The following is a 15119-nucleotide window of genomic DNA, read 5'->3' on the forward strand; positions in this document are numbered from 1 at the left end:
TTGAGGGTACTGGACATAATGGATAGTAAGGGTCTATTTCCATTGGTGGAGGGGTCTATTACCAGGGGGCATAGTTTTAAGGTGGTTGGTGGAAGGTTTAGAGGGGATTTGAGGGGGGCTTCTTTATGCAGAGGGTTGTGGGGATCTGGAACTCATTGCCAGGAAGAGTGGTGGATGCAGAAACCCTCACCACTTTTAAGAGATGGTTGGATGGGCACTTAAAGTGCAGCAACCTGCAGGGTTACAGACCTAGAGCTGATAATTGGAATTAGACTGGATGACCTTTTGTTGGACAGCACAGATATAATGGTAAGTACTGCAGGGAATAGAATACGGGCTGGGTGATCTCCTGGACTAGTTTCAATCGTCTGGATGGGTTGGAGAGGAATTTTCCCAGATTTTTTCTTCCTAAATTGACCTGGGTTTTTATCTGGTTTTTGCCTCTCCCAGGAGATCACTTGGCTCCGGTTGGGGTGGAGTGTAGAATGTTTCAGTATAAGGGGTGTCGCAGTTGTGTGAGGCGAACTGGTTGGGCTGGGTGCTCTTTGCCTTTCTATCATTGTTCATAGGTTTATACATAACCTTTAGGGCTGCTGACCAAGTGCTGTGTGGCTCTTTGTCGGCTGGCGCGAACACGATGGGCTGAACTGGCCTCCTTCTGCGCTGTAAATGTCTATGTTTCTATTTTCTCTTCTGTAGGAAGTGTTGGTGGTGTGGGGTGTGTGTACATTTGTTTCTGGGGGAGAGGTGGGGTTGGTACTTGTGAAATGGGTTGATACTTGAGATGGGTCCCTCCAATAGAACCATGCTGACGGGGTTATGCTATTTGTGTCACGTGCACTTCTTGGGCCAAAAATCACAGTCTCTACAGGCCCTGCAAGTGCTGGTTCTTGGCGCGCAATGCGCATGCGCCGAAATCCAGCACTTGCGAACTGTCAAAATTTCTTTTGACATTTCCAACGCATCCCCGGGAGAAGGGCCTTCGTGGGCGGAGATTTAGGCTATTTGCCCAACTCTTGCCCAGCAAATGTCCTTCAAACTCTTATCCCTGGTAAAAGCAGGCGTAAGGCTTGCTTTTACCAGCGTAAGAGCTTTAATTGATAGAAAAAATAAATATTACTTTTTTTTATATTAAATAATATATTTAAATATTAAAAACCCTGTCTCTTCAGGGTTATTTTTAACACTATTAAAACATTATATAAAAAAATGTCAATAAAATAATTTTTTCTCTAGAACATTTAATTTAATGCAACTTGTATTTTTTTTAAGTGAAGTGTTACTTTACATTTATGTCTGTGTTTTATTTGATCTGAGGGGTATTCTCATTGATAGTAAAAGGAGCTCGGACGAATGCGAATACTACATTGTGATTGGTGGTCCAGGCCCACGTGATCACAGTGACGCATCCAGTCCTGGAATATGTGGGCCTCGGAGCGCAAATCTACAATTTCACCGGAACCACCAGGTATTTATGTTAAATAATTTTGGTCCGCGATATCCGCCCGTGGGAAGCCTCCGACCGCAATTTTTGGCCCAGTGTGTCATGTGCTAGGTGCTGGATTCTCGGGGTTTCGCTTGTCAGGAGTTGGGAAATGATGGTGACGAGCTCGGCTGCGTGCTACGTGATGACGCTTTTGTTTTGCCGATCGGTTTCGCGCTGAGTGTTGAGTTTCGGGTTTGTGCTTGCGGCGGCGGAATGACGAGCCTCCCGGGGAAGCGACTGAACAGCGACTTGAGAGAGGTGAGCCGGCAGTGGCGGCGCATTACAGCGTCCGCCGGGAACACCCGACAACACAGGCTCGGAACCTGACAGGTGGTTGGGTGTCGGAGGGGGGCCGGAGCGGCGGGGAGCTCGTGACGCAGACCTGATTGTGCAATATACAGTGCACTACACTGGGATGTGAGGTTGCGGTACAGTATCCAGTGCACGACACTGGCATCTTGGTTGACTAACATACAGTGCACTGCACTGGGATCTCAGGTTATTGAGGAGTGGTGCAGACAACACTGGGGTTATGTGAGCAGTGATGTACACTGCACTGGGATTTGGAGTTACAATTACAGTGAGGAGTGATGTATAGGGCTGGGTTTTGGTGTTACAGTGAGAAGTGGTGTATACAGCATTGGGATTTGGAGTTACAGTTACAGTGAGGTGTGGGGTATACTGCACTGGGATCTGGAGTTACAATGAAGAGTGGGTATACTACATTGACAGCAGGAATTAAAGTGAAGAGTGGTGTATATTGCACTGGAATCTGGCATTCCAGTGAGGGTGGTAGATGCTGACCCTGGGTTACAGTGAGGAGTAGTGTATACTTTAATTTAGCCATGGACTGGGTATGAGCATCCATCCATGCCAGGCGTATGTCATCACCCTGCAGTTTTATCAAATCATACAGGGTCTTTGCGCACTCTGCATAGCCCCTGGGATAAATTTGCTTTGGTAAACCACCAAACCCAAGAATGATCGGAGGGCTGTTTTTGAAGTGGGTAATGGCAGTCGCTGTATTATCTCCATCCTGAGAGCCTGGGGATGATCTCTCTGGAGAAATGGACACTTCTAGAAAGTTGACCCTTTTATTAATTGAGCCTTATGGGGATTCACCTTTACTCCCGCCTGAGCCAACGATGTCAAAAGTTTGTGCAAAAGGGACAGATGCTCCTCCATGCTGTTGGTTGCCAGCAGTAGGTCGTCTACATAAGAACATAAGAATTAGGAACAGGAGGAGGCCATCTAGCCCCTCGAGCCTGCTCTGCCATTCAACAAGATCATGGCTGATCTGGCCGTGGACTCAGCTCCACTTACCTGCCCGCTCCCCATAACCCTTTATTCCCTTATTGGTTAAAAATCTATCTATCTGTGATTTGAATACATTCAATGAGATAGCCTCAATGGCTTCCTTGGGCAGAGAATTCCACAGATTCACAACCCTCTGGGAGAAGAAATTCCTTCTCAACTCGGTTTTAAATTGGCTCCCCCGTATTTTGAGGCTGTGCCCCCTAGTTCTAGTCTCCCCGACCAGTGGAAAGAACCTCTCTGCCTCTATCTTGTCTATCCCTTTCATTATTTTAAATATTTCTATAAGATCACCCCTCATCCTTCTGAACTCCAACGAGTAAAGACCCAGTCTACTCAATCTGTCATCATAAGGTAACCCCCTCATCTCTGGAATCAGCCTAGTGAATCATCTCTGTACCCCCTCCAAAGCTAGTATATCCTTCCTTAAGTAAGGTGACCAAAACTGCATGCAGTACTCCAGGTGCGGCCTCACCAATACCCTATACAGTTGCAGCAGGACTTCCCTGCTTTTATACTCCATCCCTCTCGCAATGAAGGCCAACATTCCATTCGCCTTCCTGATTACCTGCAAATTAACTTTTTGGGATTCATGCACAAGGACCCCCAGGTACCTCTGCACCGCAGCATATTGTAATTTCTCCCCATTCAAATAATATTCCCTTTTACTGTTTTTTTTTCCAAGGTGGATGATCTCACATTTTCCGACATTGTATTCCATCTGCCAAACCTTAGCCCATTCGCTTAACCTATCTAAATTTCTTTGCAGCCTCTCTGTGTCCTCTACACAACCCGCTTTCCCACTAATCTTTGTGTCATCTGCAAATTTTGTTACACTACACTCTGTCCCCTCTTCCAGGTCATCTGTGTATATTGTAAACAGTTGTGGTCCCAGCACCGATCCCTGTGGCACACCACTAACCACCGATTTCCAACCCGAAAAGGACCCATGTATCCCGACTCTCTGCTTTCTGTTAGCCAGCCAATTCTCTATCCATGCTAATACATGCTGACTCCGTGTACCTTTATCTTCTGCAGTAAACTTTTGTGTGGCACCTTATCGAATGCCTTTTGGAAATCCAAATACACCACATCCATCGGTACACCTCTATCCACCATGCTCGTTATATCCTCAAAGAATTCCAGTAAATTAGTTAAACATGATTTCCTCTTCATGAATCTATGTTGCACCTGCTTGATTGTACTATTCCTGTCTAGATGTCCCGCTATTTCTTCCTTAATGATAGCTTCAAGCATTTTCCCCACTACAGATGTTAAACTAACCAGCCTATAGTTACCTGCCTTTTGTCTGCCCCCTTTCCAATCCGATGGTACCTCCCCAGAGTCCAGAGAATTTTGGTAGATTATAACAAATGCATCTGCTGTAACTTCCGCCATCTCTTTTAATACCCTGGGATGCATTTCATCAGGACCAGGGGACTTGTCTACCTTGAGATCCATTAGCCCCCCTCGTGATAGTGATTGTCTCAAGGTCCTCCCTCCCCACATTCCCGTGACCAGCAATTTTTGGCGTGGTTTTTGTGTCTTCCACTGTGAAGACCGAAGCAAAATAATTGTTTAAGGTCTCAGCCGTTTCCACATTTCCCATTATTAAATCCCCCTTCTCATCTTCTAAGGGACCAACATTTACTACGTACTGCAGCAAGCAGGTAGGGCGGGGAAAGTCTTTTAAAATTGCAGCCGTTCTTTTGTGGAAGATCATAGGGGTATTGTGAAACCCCTGAGGCATGCATGTCCAGATGTAGCCCTGGTTCTCAAATGTGAACGCGAATTTGTACTGGTCTTCTCTTTTAACAGGGATAATCCAGAATCCATTGGCAATGTCAAGGGTCGAGAAGTATTTGGAAACAGCAGGAATTTGAGATAATATGTTGGGAGTTTCTCTTACTACTGGTGAACAGGCAGGTATTACAGAATTTAACTTTCTGCAATCAATAGTCAGTCTCCAGCTGCTATCCGGCTTTTTAACCGGCCATGTGGGTGAATTTGTCATGAAAGTGCCTGTCCTAACAACACCCTGCTCGACTGGGGATTTTATGGTGTCACGGATGTAAGGGTGACTTTCCCTTGGGATGGGGTACTGTTTAGTGAATGAGTGGTGGGGTCCCTCAATAAACTCTTCACCTGCCATTTTTCCACAGTCATGCTTGCATGTGGTGAACACCGCTAGGTGTTCCTGAATTAGTTTAGCACACTAAAGGGGAGCTTGGGGTGTGGGTTCGAATCCACACTCCCCTGGGGTTCTGTACGTGTGATTTATGAAGATGGGTGAGTAACGAGGCACCAGACACAGTGGGTAAGAGTGCAAAATGGTTAATGTTGTTTATTTAGAATAGTAAACACACAGAGGGCATAGGAAGAGGTCGTAAATAGCAGTAATGGCACAACCTTACTCAACAACACGGAAAATTCTCGCAACAGGGAAGGGGAAGATAAGAGGTTGAAACATTCCACCCACACACAACCCCACCTCCCACTTCCACCCTTCTTACCAATCCCTATCCTAAATTGAGTCTGTGAGGGGGTTTGGGCTATACACTCAATCCTATCAACTCCAGGGTTCTGGGGGCACTTATTTCAGCTCGGGGTCCCTCTGGGGTGGGTTTTACATTGTTGGTCGGTTTGGTTTTCCTCCTCGATGTTGGGTCGGTTTCTTCTATTTGCCTCTCGGTTGGCTCCTAAGCAAAAAACTACTGGAGTTAAGCACACCTTCCCCAGAGCGAGGGCCCTGTGAAGAGCTGACTCAACTCCCCTTTAACTCAACTCAACCACAACGAAAACTGACTCCCACCTTCTTAACTCAACTCTACAACTCAATGCAAAAACTGACTCCAACCTCCAACCTCCAACTCCATTGTGTGTTTTTGCATCTTTTTCTTATAGTCCGTTCATCTTCGCGCCAAAACTGCATGCCATTGTCTTGGGTCTTCCTTGAATAAACTGGGGTGTGAATGGCAGTTTGATGTTTATCGATCTGTCTGGAATGGGAGATTAGCCACGCCTCCTGTATCCTGTCGCTCGCTGATGGGGTGAATGAAGATGATTGTTCACTATCTCGACAGAGGTGCCACTCTGTCTGGGCTGGCCAAAATGATTGCATTAGACCTGTGGGCCTTTGTTTAATTATTCAAACTGATACCCTTTGTGTTGCCTTGTGTATTACTGGGGAGATTTTGCCTGGACATGTTGCCTCTTTGAGGGTTTTACACGAAAAGCTGGAGAAATGTCCTTTTTAAAATATAAAGTTGCCTTGTATCCATTTTCCTGGAAGAACCGAATGTACACTCTTCCCCCTTACGGTAACTGGCTCATTCCCCGTCCGGTTCCGTGCCCCTGCAACACTGTCTGTTACTGTACAGGGTGGCCAGAGTCCCATCATCCCCCATGGTTTACAGGCTGTTGGCTGCAGTTGGTCATTTTAAACATGGCATCTTCCCATTCTCTCTGCCACATGTCTCCGTGGTTGGTTTTGCAGAACCTTACAACACCTTCATTTTCGCTCCCTGGAGGGTCATACTCAGATGGCTTTTTAATAGCAAAAACTGAGTATCTGAAATTTCTATTACTCCTACATTGTGTCTCAATCCCATCCAAACACAGTTGCGATTGTAATCTATCACCGTGCCATACTGATCCAACACATCAGTCCCTACAATTCTCCTTCTGTCGGGGGTGGTCATCAGCATCGGGGGTGGTCATCAGCATCGGCGCTGGGACCTTACAGGTGAGGCTTCCCAACTGAAGTTTAGTGGCCTTCTCTGTATTCGCGGTGGTTGTATCACCATTAAACCCTTTCAGGGCCATATAGCACTTGTCAGCCACTTGCATGGTGTTCAGGGTATGGGGTGTGGATGATGGTAATGGCTGAGCCATATCGATAAGCGTAATCTGCTGTCTGCCCCCTCTTAATACAACAAGACTACTGGTCTCCCACTACTATCACTTCGGAGCCCCACTTCCGACCAATCTTTGGGGACCGGACCCCGTCATAGGGTGGATCCTTGAAGGGGTTTCTCTAATGAGTGTGCATTGGCGATTGCGTGCTCCGGTAAATGATCTTGCATCCCCCCGTGGAAATTTGGGTTTGTACGAGGGTTATCAACTGGTCCAATTGTTGATCCGTCCCAGAGGGCTTGGATTCATTCCTCGGGAGATATCTATGCGTTGCACTGTGGTCCGGTGTCTGTCTGGATCTGTTGCAATCATTTGCTAGGTGGCCGACCTTCTTCCAATTAAAGCACTCCCTTAAAGGGGTAACACCTAGATCCCTCCACCATTGACACTGGTTTATTTGCGGTGGGTGATGACTTCACATTTAACTGGACTTTTACCACCTCCCCGGCTATTTGAGCACTGGTCTCTATATCTGTCCACTGATTGGTTGGTCTCATGGCTATGCCCAGAGTGGTTTTAACTAAAGAGTGGAGTTGGGTCAGGAGCATCGATTTAAATTGTTCCTGATTCTTTCCTACTGCAGCATTTGCAGGTGCCTGGTCCTGGGTACATTCATTGATAGCTTACAGGCGATTACTGAAAGCTCTACTTGCGATTCTTTTGAATCTTGTTTCTCTTTTGCCCTTTGTTATTTTAAATCTTGTATCGCTTCCCTTAAATTTTGAATCTATTTTGCATCCTTCCTCATTAATTCCTCATCTCTCCGAACGCAGTAATGTGCGCTGTCTCCAAGAGATCTTTTGCCCGTTTTGGCCTTGGCTCTCCTTGATCTACTTTCTCCTGGACAAATGCCACGAGCTCCACAAAGGACACAAAGCCCTTATGATTTATGGTGCCTGTGCCTGTAACTCTTGTATGTCTTTTATGGATATCTTTTCAGATACTTTCTCCTGATAGACTACCTCTACATCTTTTGCTGGCTTTCTGTACATGACCGATCCCTTCATCCTGTGTCTTTTGTGAATTTAACTCCTGGTGGGTCCCCACGTAAACAGTTCCAACGATCGAGACGACTGCTCCTGAAGACACAACTTCTCCTGATCCATTTAATAGGTTATAGTTTAAACTTCACAGATTAGAATCGCAATGCCCGAGATTCTCAATTGTTCAAAAGAATGATCAAAAGCTATCTCGCTAGATTCCGGACGAGTCCCCAATTTTGTAAGACTTCAAAATCTCTGCCATTAAATTGACAGCAAGACCGATTCTTTTCAAACAATTTGGAATAGTTTAATAAACATATTCACATCTATCAGAGAAACAGCAGTCGTCAACTATCCTACGAATCTACTTCGTTACAATGTAGAAACATAGAAACATAAAAAGTAGGTGCAGAAGTAGGCCATTCGGCCCTTTGAGCCTGCACCACCATTCCATATGATCATGGCTGATCATGCAACTTCAGTACCCCATTCCTGCTTTTTCTCCATACCCCTTGATTCCTTCAGCTGTAAGGGTCACATCTAACTCCCTTTTGAATATATCTAATGAACTGGCCTCAACAACTTTATGTGGTAGAGAATTCCATAGGTTCACAATTCTCTGAGTGAAGAAGGTCCTCCTCATCTCTGTCCTAAATGGCTTACCCCTTATCCTCAGACTGTGACCCCTGGTTCTGGACTTCCCCAACATCGGAAACATTCTTCCTGCATCTAACCTGTCCAATCCCGTCAGAATTTTACATGTTTCTATGAGATCCCCTCTCATTCTTCTAAATTCCAGTGAATATAAGCCTAGTCGATCCGGTCTTTCTTTATATGTCAGTCCTGCCATCCCGGGAATCAGCCTGGTGAACCTTTGCTGTATTCGCTCAATAGCAAGAATGTCCTTCCTCAGATTATGAGACCAAAACTGCACTCAAGGTGTGGTCTCACCAAGGCCCTGTACAACTGCAGTAAGACCTCCCTGCTCCTATACTCAAATCCACTAGCTGTGAAGGCCAGCATGCCATTTGCTTTCTTTACTGCCTGCTGTACCTGCATGCCTACCTTCAATGACTGATGTACCATAACACCCAGATCTCGTTGCACCTCCCCTTTTATTAATCTGTCACCATTCATAATCTGACTTTCTGTTTTTGCCACCAAAGTGGATAACCTCACAGTTATCCACATTATACTGCATCTGCCATGCATTTGCCCATTCACCTAACCTGTCCAAGTTCCCCTGCAGCCTCCTAGCATCGTCCTCGCAGCTCGCACTGCCACCCAGCTTAGTGTCATCTGCAAACTTGGAGATATTACATTCAGTTCCTTCATCTAAATCATTAATGTATATTGTAAATAGCTGGGGTCCCAGCACTGAACCCTGCGGCACCCCACTAGTCACTGCCTGCCATTCGGAAAAGGACCTGTTTATTCCCACTCTTTGGGCCCAAGTTTCCACAAGAAAAAAAACGGGCGCCCCTCCGAGCTGGGCGCCCATTTTTCGCGCCTAAAACGGCGCCTAAAAAAATCCTTGGTATTCTCCACCGACTTACAGGTCCTGTGGCACTCGGCACAGCCGGCACGAGCTGTGGGGGGGGCGGAGCCAGGTCCCTGCGCTGAAAACAGTGCCGGGACCTCTGCACATGCGCACTATAGTCGGCACGCAAGTGCCAGGCGCCGAACTGTGCCCCTGGCCCAATGGCCTCACTGGGGCTGCGTGAACGAGGCTCCTCCCACGGCCAGCTCCTGCTCCCCGCCCGACCAGACCCGACACTCGCCCCCCCCCCCCCCCCCCCGCTGACCAGACCCGACACCCGCTCTCCCCCTCCCCCCCCGCCCCGACCCGACACCCGCTCTCCCCCCCCGACCCGAGGCCCGCTCCCCCACGACCTGACGCCGGCTCCCCCCGACCCGACACCGGCTCCCCCCGACCCGAGGCCCGCTCCCCCCCTCCGCCGACCCGCTCCTCCCCCCCGACCCGAGGCCCGCTCCCCCCCCCCTCCCCCGACCCGCTCTCTTCCCCCCCCCCCCCCCCCGACCCGAGGCCCGCTCCCCCACGACCTGACACCCGCTCCCCCCCCCCCCGACCCGACGCCGGCTCCCCCCGACCCGACACCCGCTCCCCCGACCCCCCCCTCCCTCCCTCCCTCCCTCCCTCCCTCCCTCCCTCCCTCCCTCCCTCCCTCTCTCCCTCTCTCCCTCCCTCTCTCCCTCCCTCCCTCTCTTGCTCAGCGGCACGAACAGCTGCAGAATTCTCCCTGGCTGAAGCACTTTCACACAGGTAGGAAGATGGTTTATTTAATCTTTTCTTGGCTTATAATTGTTTATTCAGGTTGGATTTATTTGTATAACATTTGTAGAAGTATAAATAAGGATTTATTGTTGAATTTAATGAGTTCTCTTCCCCCCCCCCACCTCGTTCTGGGCGCCTAATTTGTAACCTGCGCCTGATTTTTTAATGTGTAGAACAGGTTTTTTCAGTTCTACAAAAATCTTCACTGGCGCCATTCTACTTTTAGTTTGGAGTACATTTTCACTGTGGAAACCTTCAAATCAGGCGTCAGTGGCCGGACACGCCCCCTTTTGAAGAAAAAATTCTGTTCTAAACTAGAACTGTTCTACCTGACTAGAACTGCAGAAAAAAAAATGTGGAGAATTGCGATTTCTAAAATAGTCCGTTCTCCACCAGTTGCTCCTAAAAATCAGGCGCGAATCATGTGGAAACTTGGGCCCTTTGCTTCCTGTCTGCCAACCAGTTCTCCATCCACGTCAATACATTACCCCCAATACCATATGCCTTAATTTTGCACACTAATCTCTTGTGTTGGACCTTGTCAAAAGCCTTTTGAAAGTCCAAATACACCACATCCACTGGTTTTCCCTTATCCGCTCTGAGTTACATCCTCAAAACTCCAGAAGATTTGCCAAGCATGATTTCCCTTTCATAAATCCATGCTGACTTGGGCCGATCCTGTCACTGCTTTCCAAATGCGTTGCTATTACATCTTTAATAATTGATTCCAGTATTCTCCCCACCACCGATGTCAGGCTATAATTCCCTGTCTTGTCTCTCCCTCCTTTTTTAAAAAAGTGGGGTTACATTAGCTACCCTCCAATCCATAGGAACTGATCCAGAGTCCATGGAATGTTGGAAAATGACCACCAATGCATCTACTATTTCTAGGGCCACTTAGTACTCCGGGATGCAGATTATCAGGCCCTGGGAATTTATCGGCCTTCAATCCCATCAGTTTTCCCTAACACCATTTCCTGACTAATAAGGATTTCCCTCAGTTCTTCCTTCTCGCTAGACCCTTGATCCCTAGTATTTTCGGGAGGTTATTCATGTCTTCCTTCGTGAAGACAGAACCAACGTATTTGTTCAATTGGTCTGCTATTTCCTTGTTCCCCATTATGAATTCCTCTGATTCTGACTGCAAGGGACCTACATTAGTCTTCACTAATCTTTTTCTCTTCACATATTGCAGTCAGTTTTTATGTTCCCTGCAAGCTTACTCTCATGCTTTATTTTCCCCCTCCTAATTAAACCCTTTGTCCTCCTCTGCTGAGTTCTAAATTTCTCCCAGTCCTCAGGTTTGCTGCTTTTTCTGGCCAATTTATATGCCTCTTCCTTGGATTTAACAATTTCCCTTGTTAGCCACAGTTGAGCCACCTTCCCTTTTTTATTCTTATGCTATACAGGGATATACAATTGTTGTCGTTCATCTTTGTGATATTTAAATGTCTGCCATTGCCTATCCATCGTCAACCCTTTAAATATAATTCTCCAGTCTATCCTAGCCAATTCACCTCTCTTTAAGTTCAGGACCCTAGTCTCTGAATTAATTGTGTCACTCTCCATCTTAATGAAGAATTCTACCATATTATGGTCACTCTTCCCCAAGTGGCTCGCACGACCAGATTGCTAATTAATCCTCTCTAGTTACACAAGACCCAGTCTAGGATGACCTGCTCTCTAGTTGGTTCCTCGACATATTGGTCTAGAAAACCATCCCTTATACACTCCAGGAAATCCTCCTCCACAGTATTGCTACCAGTTTGGTTAGCCCAATCAATGTGCAGATTAAAGTCACCCATGATAATTGCTGTACCCTTATTGCACGCGTCCCTAATTTCCTGTTTGATGCCATCCCCAACCTCCCTACTATTGTTTGGTGGTCTGTACACAATTCCCACTAACGTTTTCTGCTCTTTGGTGTTTCGCAGCTCTACCCACAGATTCCACATCATTCACGGTAATGTCCTTCCTTACTATTGCGGTAATCTCCTCTTTAACCAGTAACGTTACCCCACCTCCTTTTCCTTCCTGTCTGTCCTTCCTGAATATTGAATACCCCTGGATGTTGAGTTCCTAGCCTTGGTTACTTGGAGCCATGTCTCCGTAATCCCAATTACATCATATCCGTTAACAGCTATCTGCACAATCAATTCATCTACTTTATTACTAATGCTCCTCGCATTGAGACTCCGAGCCTTCAGGCTTGTTTTTTTAACACTCTTTGTCCTTTTAGAATTATGTCGTAATGTGCCCCTTTTTGATTTTTGCATTTGATTTCTCTGCCCTTCACTCTTGCTTTTCTCCTTCCTACCTTTTGCTTCTGCCCCCCTTTTTAGTTCCCTCTGTCTCCCTGCAGAGATTCCCATCCACCTGCCTTTTTAGTTTTAAACCCTCCCCAACAACACTATAAAACACTCCGCTTAGGACATCGGTTCCAGTCCTGCCCAGGTGCAACAGATACAATGATGTTACAATAATGATTTATAAAAAGGTGTACATCACTGCCCTCTGGCAAAGCGCAAGCACGTCGTATTCGTCCTTCTGTTGTGGAGGAAGGTTCCTGCTTTGCCATGTGTTAAGAAGAGAGAGTGCAATCTTTGCTCGGGTTATTATACCCCTTAAGTCCATTTTTTCTGAGAAAGCCTCTGGATTGGGTCTTAGTTTCCAGGGCTGTTCCTGATTGGCTTCTCCTCATATATGTGTCTATCTGGAGGGCTGGTACCATTCCTCGATTAGGTTAATGGTATTCCAATTAACACCTTTTCTAGTTTTGGTGAGTTTCAAAGCCATGCTTCCATTGTTCCTTGGGCTCTGCCCTGCCAGAGAACACATGGGCTTGGGAAGTTTTCCATTTTGTTTCATTCAAAACTGCAGCCTTTCTGTATAATCTACATTTAACATTTATTTTATATATATATATAATGCACACAATCAATTTTATCAATACTAAACCCTTTTATTCTTACACTTGACTAGTCTGTGGAACAGCTCTCCGAATTTTGGCACAAGTCCCCAGATTTTAGTGAGGAGGACTTTGCAGGGTTGACTGGGCTGGGTGTGCCGTTGTTTTGTCCAAAGTCGGTGCCGAGGTCGATGTCGGGTGGTCTCTCTGGTTTTATTATTATTGTTTTCGGTAGCGGTTTGTCACAACTGGAGTGGCTTACGAGGCCATTTCAGAGGACAGTTAAGAGTCAGCCATATTGCTGTGGGTCTGGAGTCACATATAGGCCAGGGATCTGGAGGTACAGTGAGCAGTGGTGTACACTGCACTGGGGATCTGAAGTTACAGTGAGGAGTGACATATACTGCACTGGGAACTGGGATTACAGTGAGGAGTGGTGTGAACTGCACTGCACTGGAATCTGAGGTTACAGAGAGGAGTGGCGTACACTACATTGGGATCTGGGGTGACAGTGAAGAGTGGTGTGACCTGTACTAGGATCTGGGGTGACAGTGAGTAGTGGTGTACACTGCTCTCTTGGAGCTGTTAATTTTTTGAGAGTGGTCTTCTAAATACCATTTTGAACGAAATACAATTGTGAACCTAAAATTGCTTATTTCTACACCGCTTTATTAGTGGTTAATGGAGCTGCTTTCTAAGATTTCCTGCTGACTATGTTAGTGGTGCCACATTTCAGTTGTGATGTTAAACCAAGGCTCCTTCTGCCACTAAGGGTGGCATAAAAGAATCCATGACACATCTCAAAGAAGAGCAGGAAAGTTCTGATGTCCTGACTGGCATTTATCCCTCAACCAACATCACTAAAACAGGTTATCTGGTCATAAGTCATTGCCCTTTGTGGGACATTGGTCTGCACCTATATCTTCAGACAAATTTGTGGCGATGTTATTGACAGAGGTAAGGAGAAGGATTGGCTCTTTGGCACCTCTTGTGGAAAGCAATATGGAATGAAGTGGCACAGCCAGCCAAAGCTGAATGGAAATTAAGAGATCCTGTGCTCTGAAGCTGTTACTCAGCTGTAGCATTTAAAGGTATCTGGGCTGGGACCGGCACAAGAGCTCACTTTGGCAACATGACTTGGAGAAAAGGGGATTGGGACTTGCAGTCACTGCTGGGAGGGAAGGATTGAGTAGGAAGATAGGCTAGTTAGAAAATGAAGCATCATGCCAGACAAAGGGAAACTTTGTTACTCAGTACAGATTGGATTAGGAGTAGGACTAAGAAAAGTGGCTGCCTATATTTAGAAAAAAAGAAATCCAGCAAGTTCCTGCCCCTGTGGTTCCTACAGCCCAATCATGTTACTGGAAAAGTAATGGAATCCTGGAGTTCTTTGAGGATGTAACGAACAGGGCGGGTAAAGGGGAACCAATGGATGTGGTGTATTTGGACTTCCAGAAGGCATTTGACAAGGTAATATATTAGCATGGATAGAGGATTGGCTAACAGGGAACAGAGTCGGGATAAATGGCTCATTCTCTGGTTGGCAACCAGTAACTAGTGTGGTGCCACAGGGATCAGTGCTGAGACCCCAACTATTTACAATCTATATTAACGACTTGGAAGAAGGGACTGAGTGTAACGTAGCCAAGTTTGCTGATTATACAAAAATAGGAGGAAAAGCAATGAGTGAGGAGGGCACAAAAAATCTGCAAAAGGACATAGACAGGCTAAGTGAGTGAGCAAAAATTTGGCAGATGGAGTATAATGTTGGAAAGCGTGAGGTCATGCATTTGGCAGAAAAAAATCAAAGAGCAAGTTATTATTACATGGAGAAAGATTGCAAAGTGCCGCAGTACAGCGGGACCTGGGGGTACTTCTGCATGAAACACAAAAGGATAGTATGCAGGTACAGCAAGTGATCAGGAAGGCCAATGGTATCTTGGCCTTTATTGCAAAGGGGATGGAGTATAAAAGCAGGGAAGTCTTACGACAGCTATGTAAGGTATTGGTGAGGCCACACCTGGAATACTGCGTGCAGTTTTGGTTTCCATATTTCCGAAAGGATAAAGTTGCTTTGGAGGCAGTTCAGTGAAGGTTCACTAGGTTGATTCCGGGGATGAGGTGGTTGACTGACTTATGAGGAATGGTTGAGTAGGTTGGGCCTCTACTCATTGGAATTCAGAAGAATGAGAGGTGATCTTATCAAGGCGTATAAGA

At 46.4% G+C, this 15119-nt stretch overlaps 1 protein-coding gene across 9 annotated transcripts in view; it reads left to right on the forward strand.

Moving 5' to 3' along the window:
- Positions 1-1421: 1421 nt before the first annotated feature.
- Positions 1422-15119, forward strand: part of LOC139275927 (E3 ubiquitin-protein ligase lubel) — a 98018-nt gene continuing 84320 nt past the window's right edge. For 2 of the 9 annotated variants that reach the window (XM_070893171.1, XM_070893211.1), the window contains exon 1: positions 1584-1744. In XM_070893171.1, coding sequence (XP_070749272.1) covers positions 1700-1744 — 45 coding nt within the window. In that variant the 5' untranslated portion in view covers positions 1584-1699. Of the gene's footprint in view, positions 1469-1579; positions 1745-4618; positions 4727-15119 lie in introns of those variants that run through there. The other 7 variants (XM_070893146.1, XM_070893202.1, XM_070893162.1 and 4 more) reach the window with 6 other exon arrangements.

This window comes from Pristiophorus japonicus, chromosome 1, assembly GCF_044704955.1.
Source record: "Pristiophorus japonicus isolate sPriJap1 chromosome 1, sPriJap1.hap1, whole genome shotgun sequence".
Taxonomy (NCBI): domain Eukaryota; kingdom Metazoa; phylum Chordata; class Chondrichthyes; family Pristiophoridae; genus Pristiophorus; species Pristiophorus japonicus.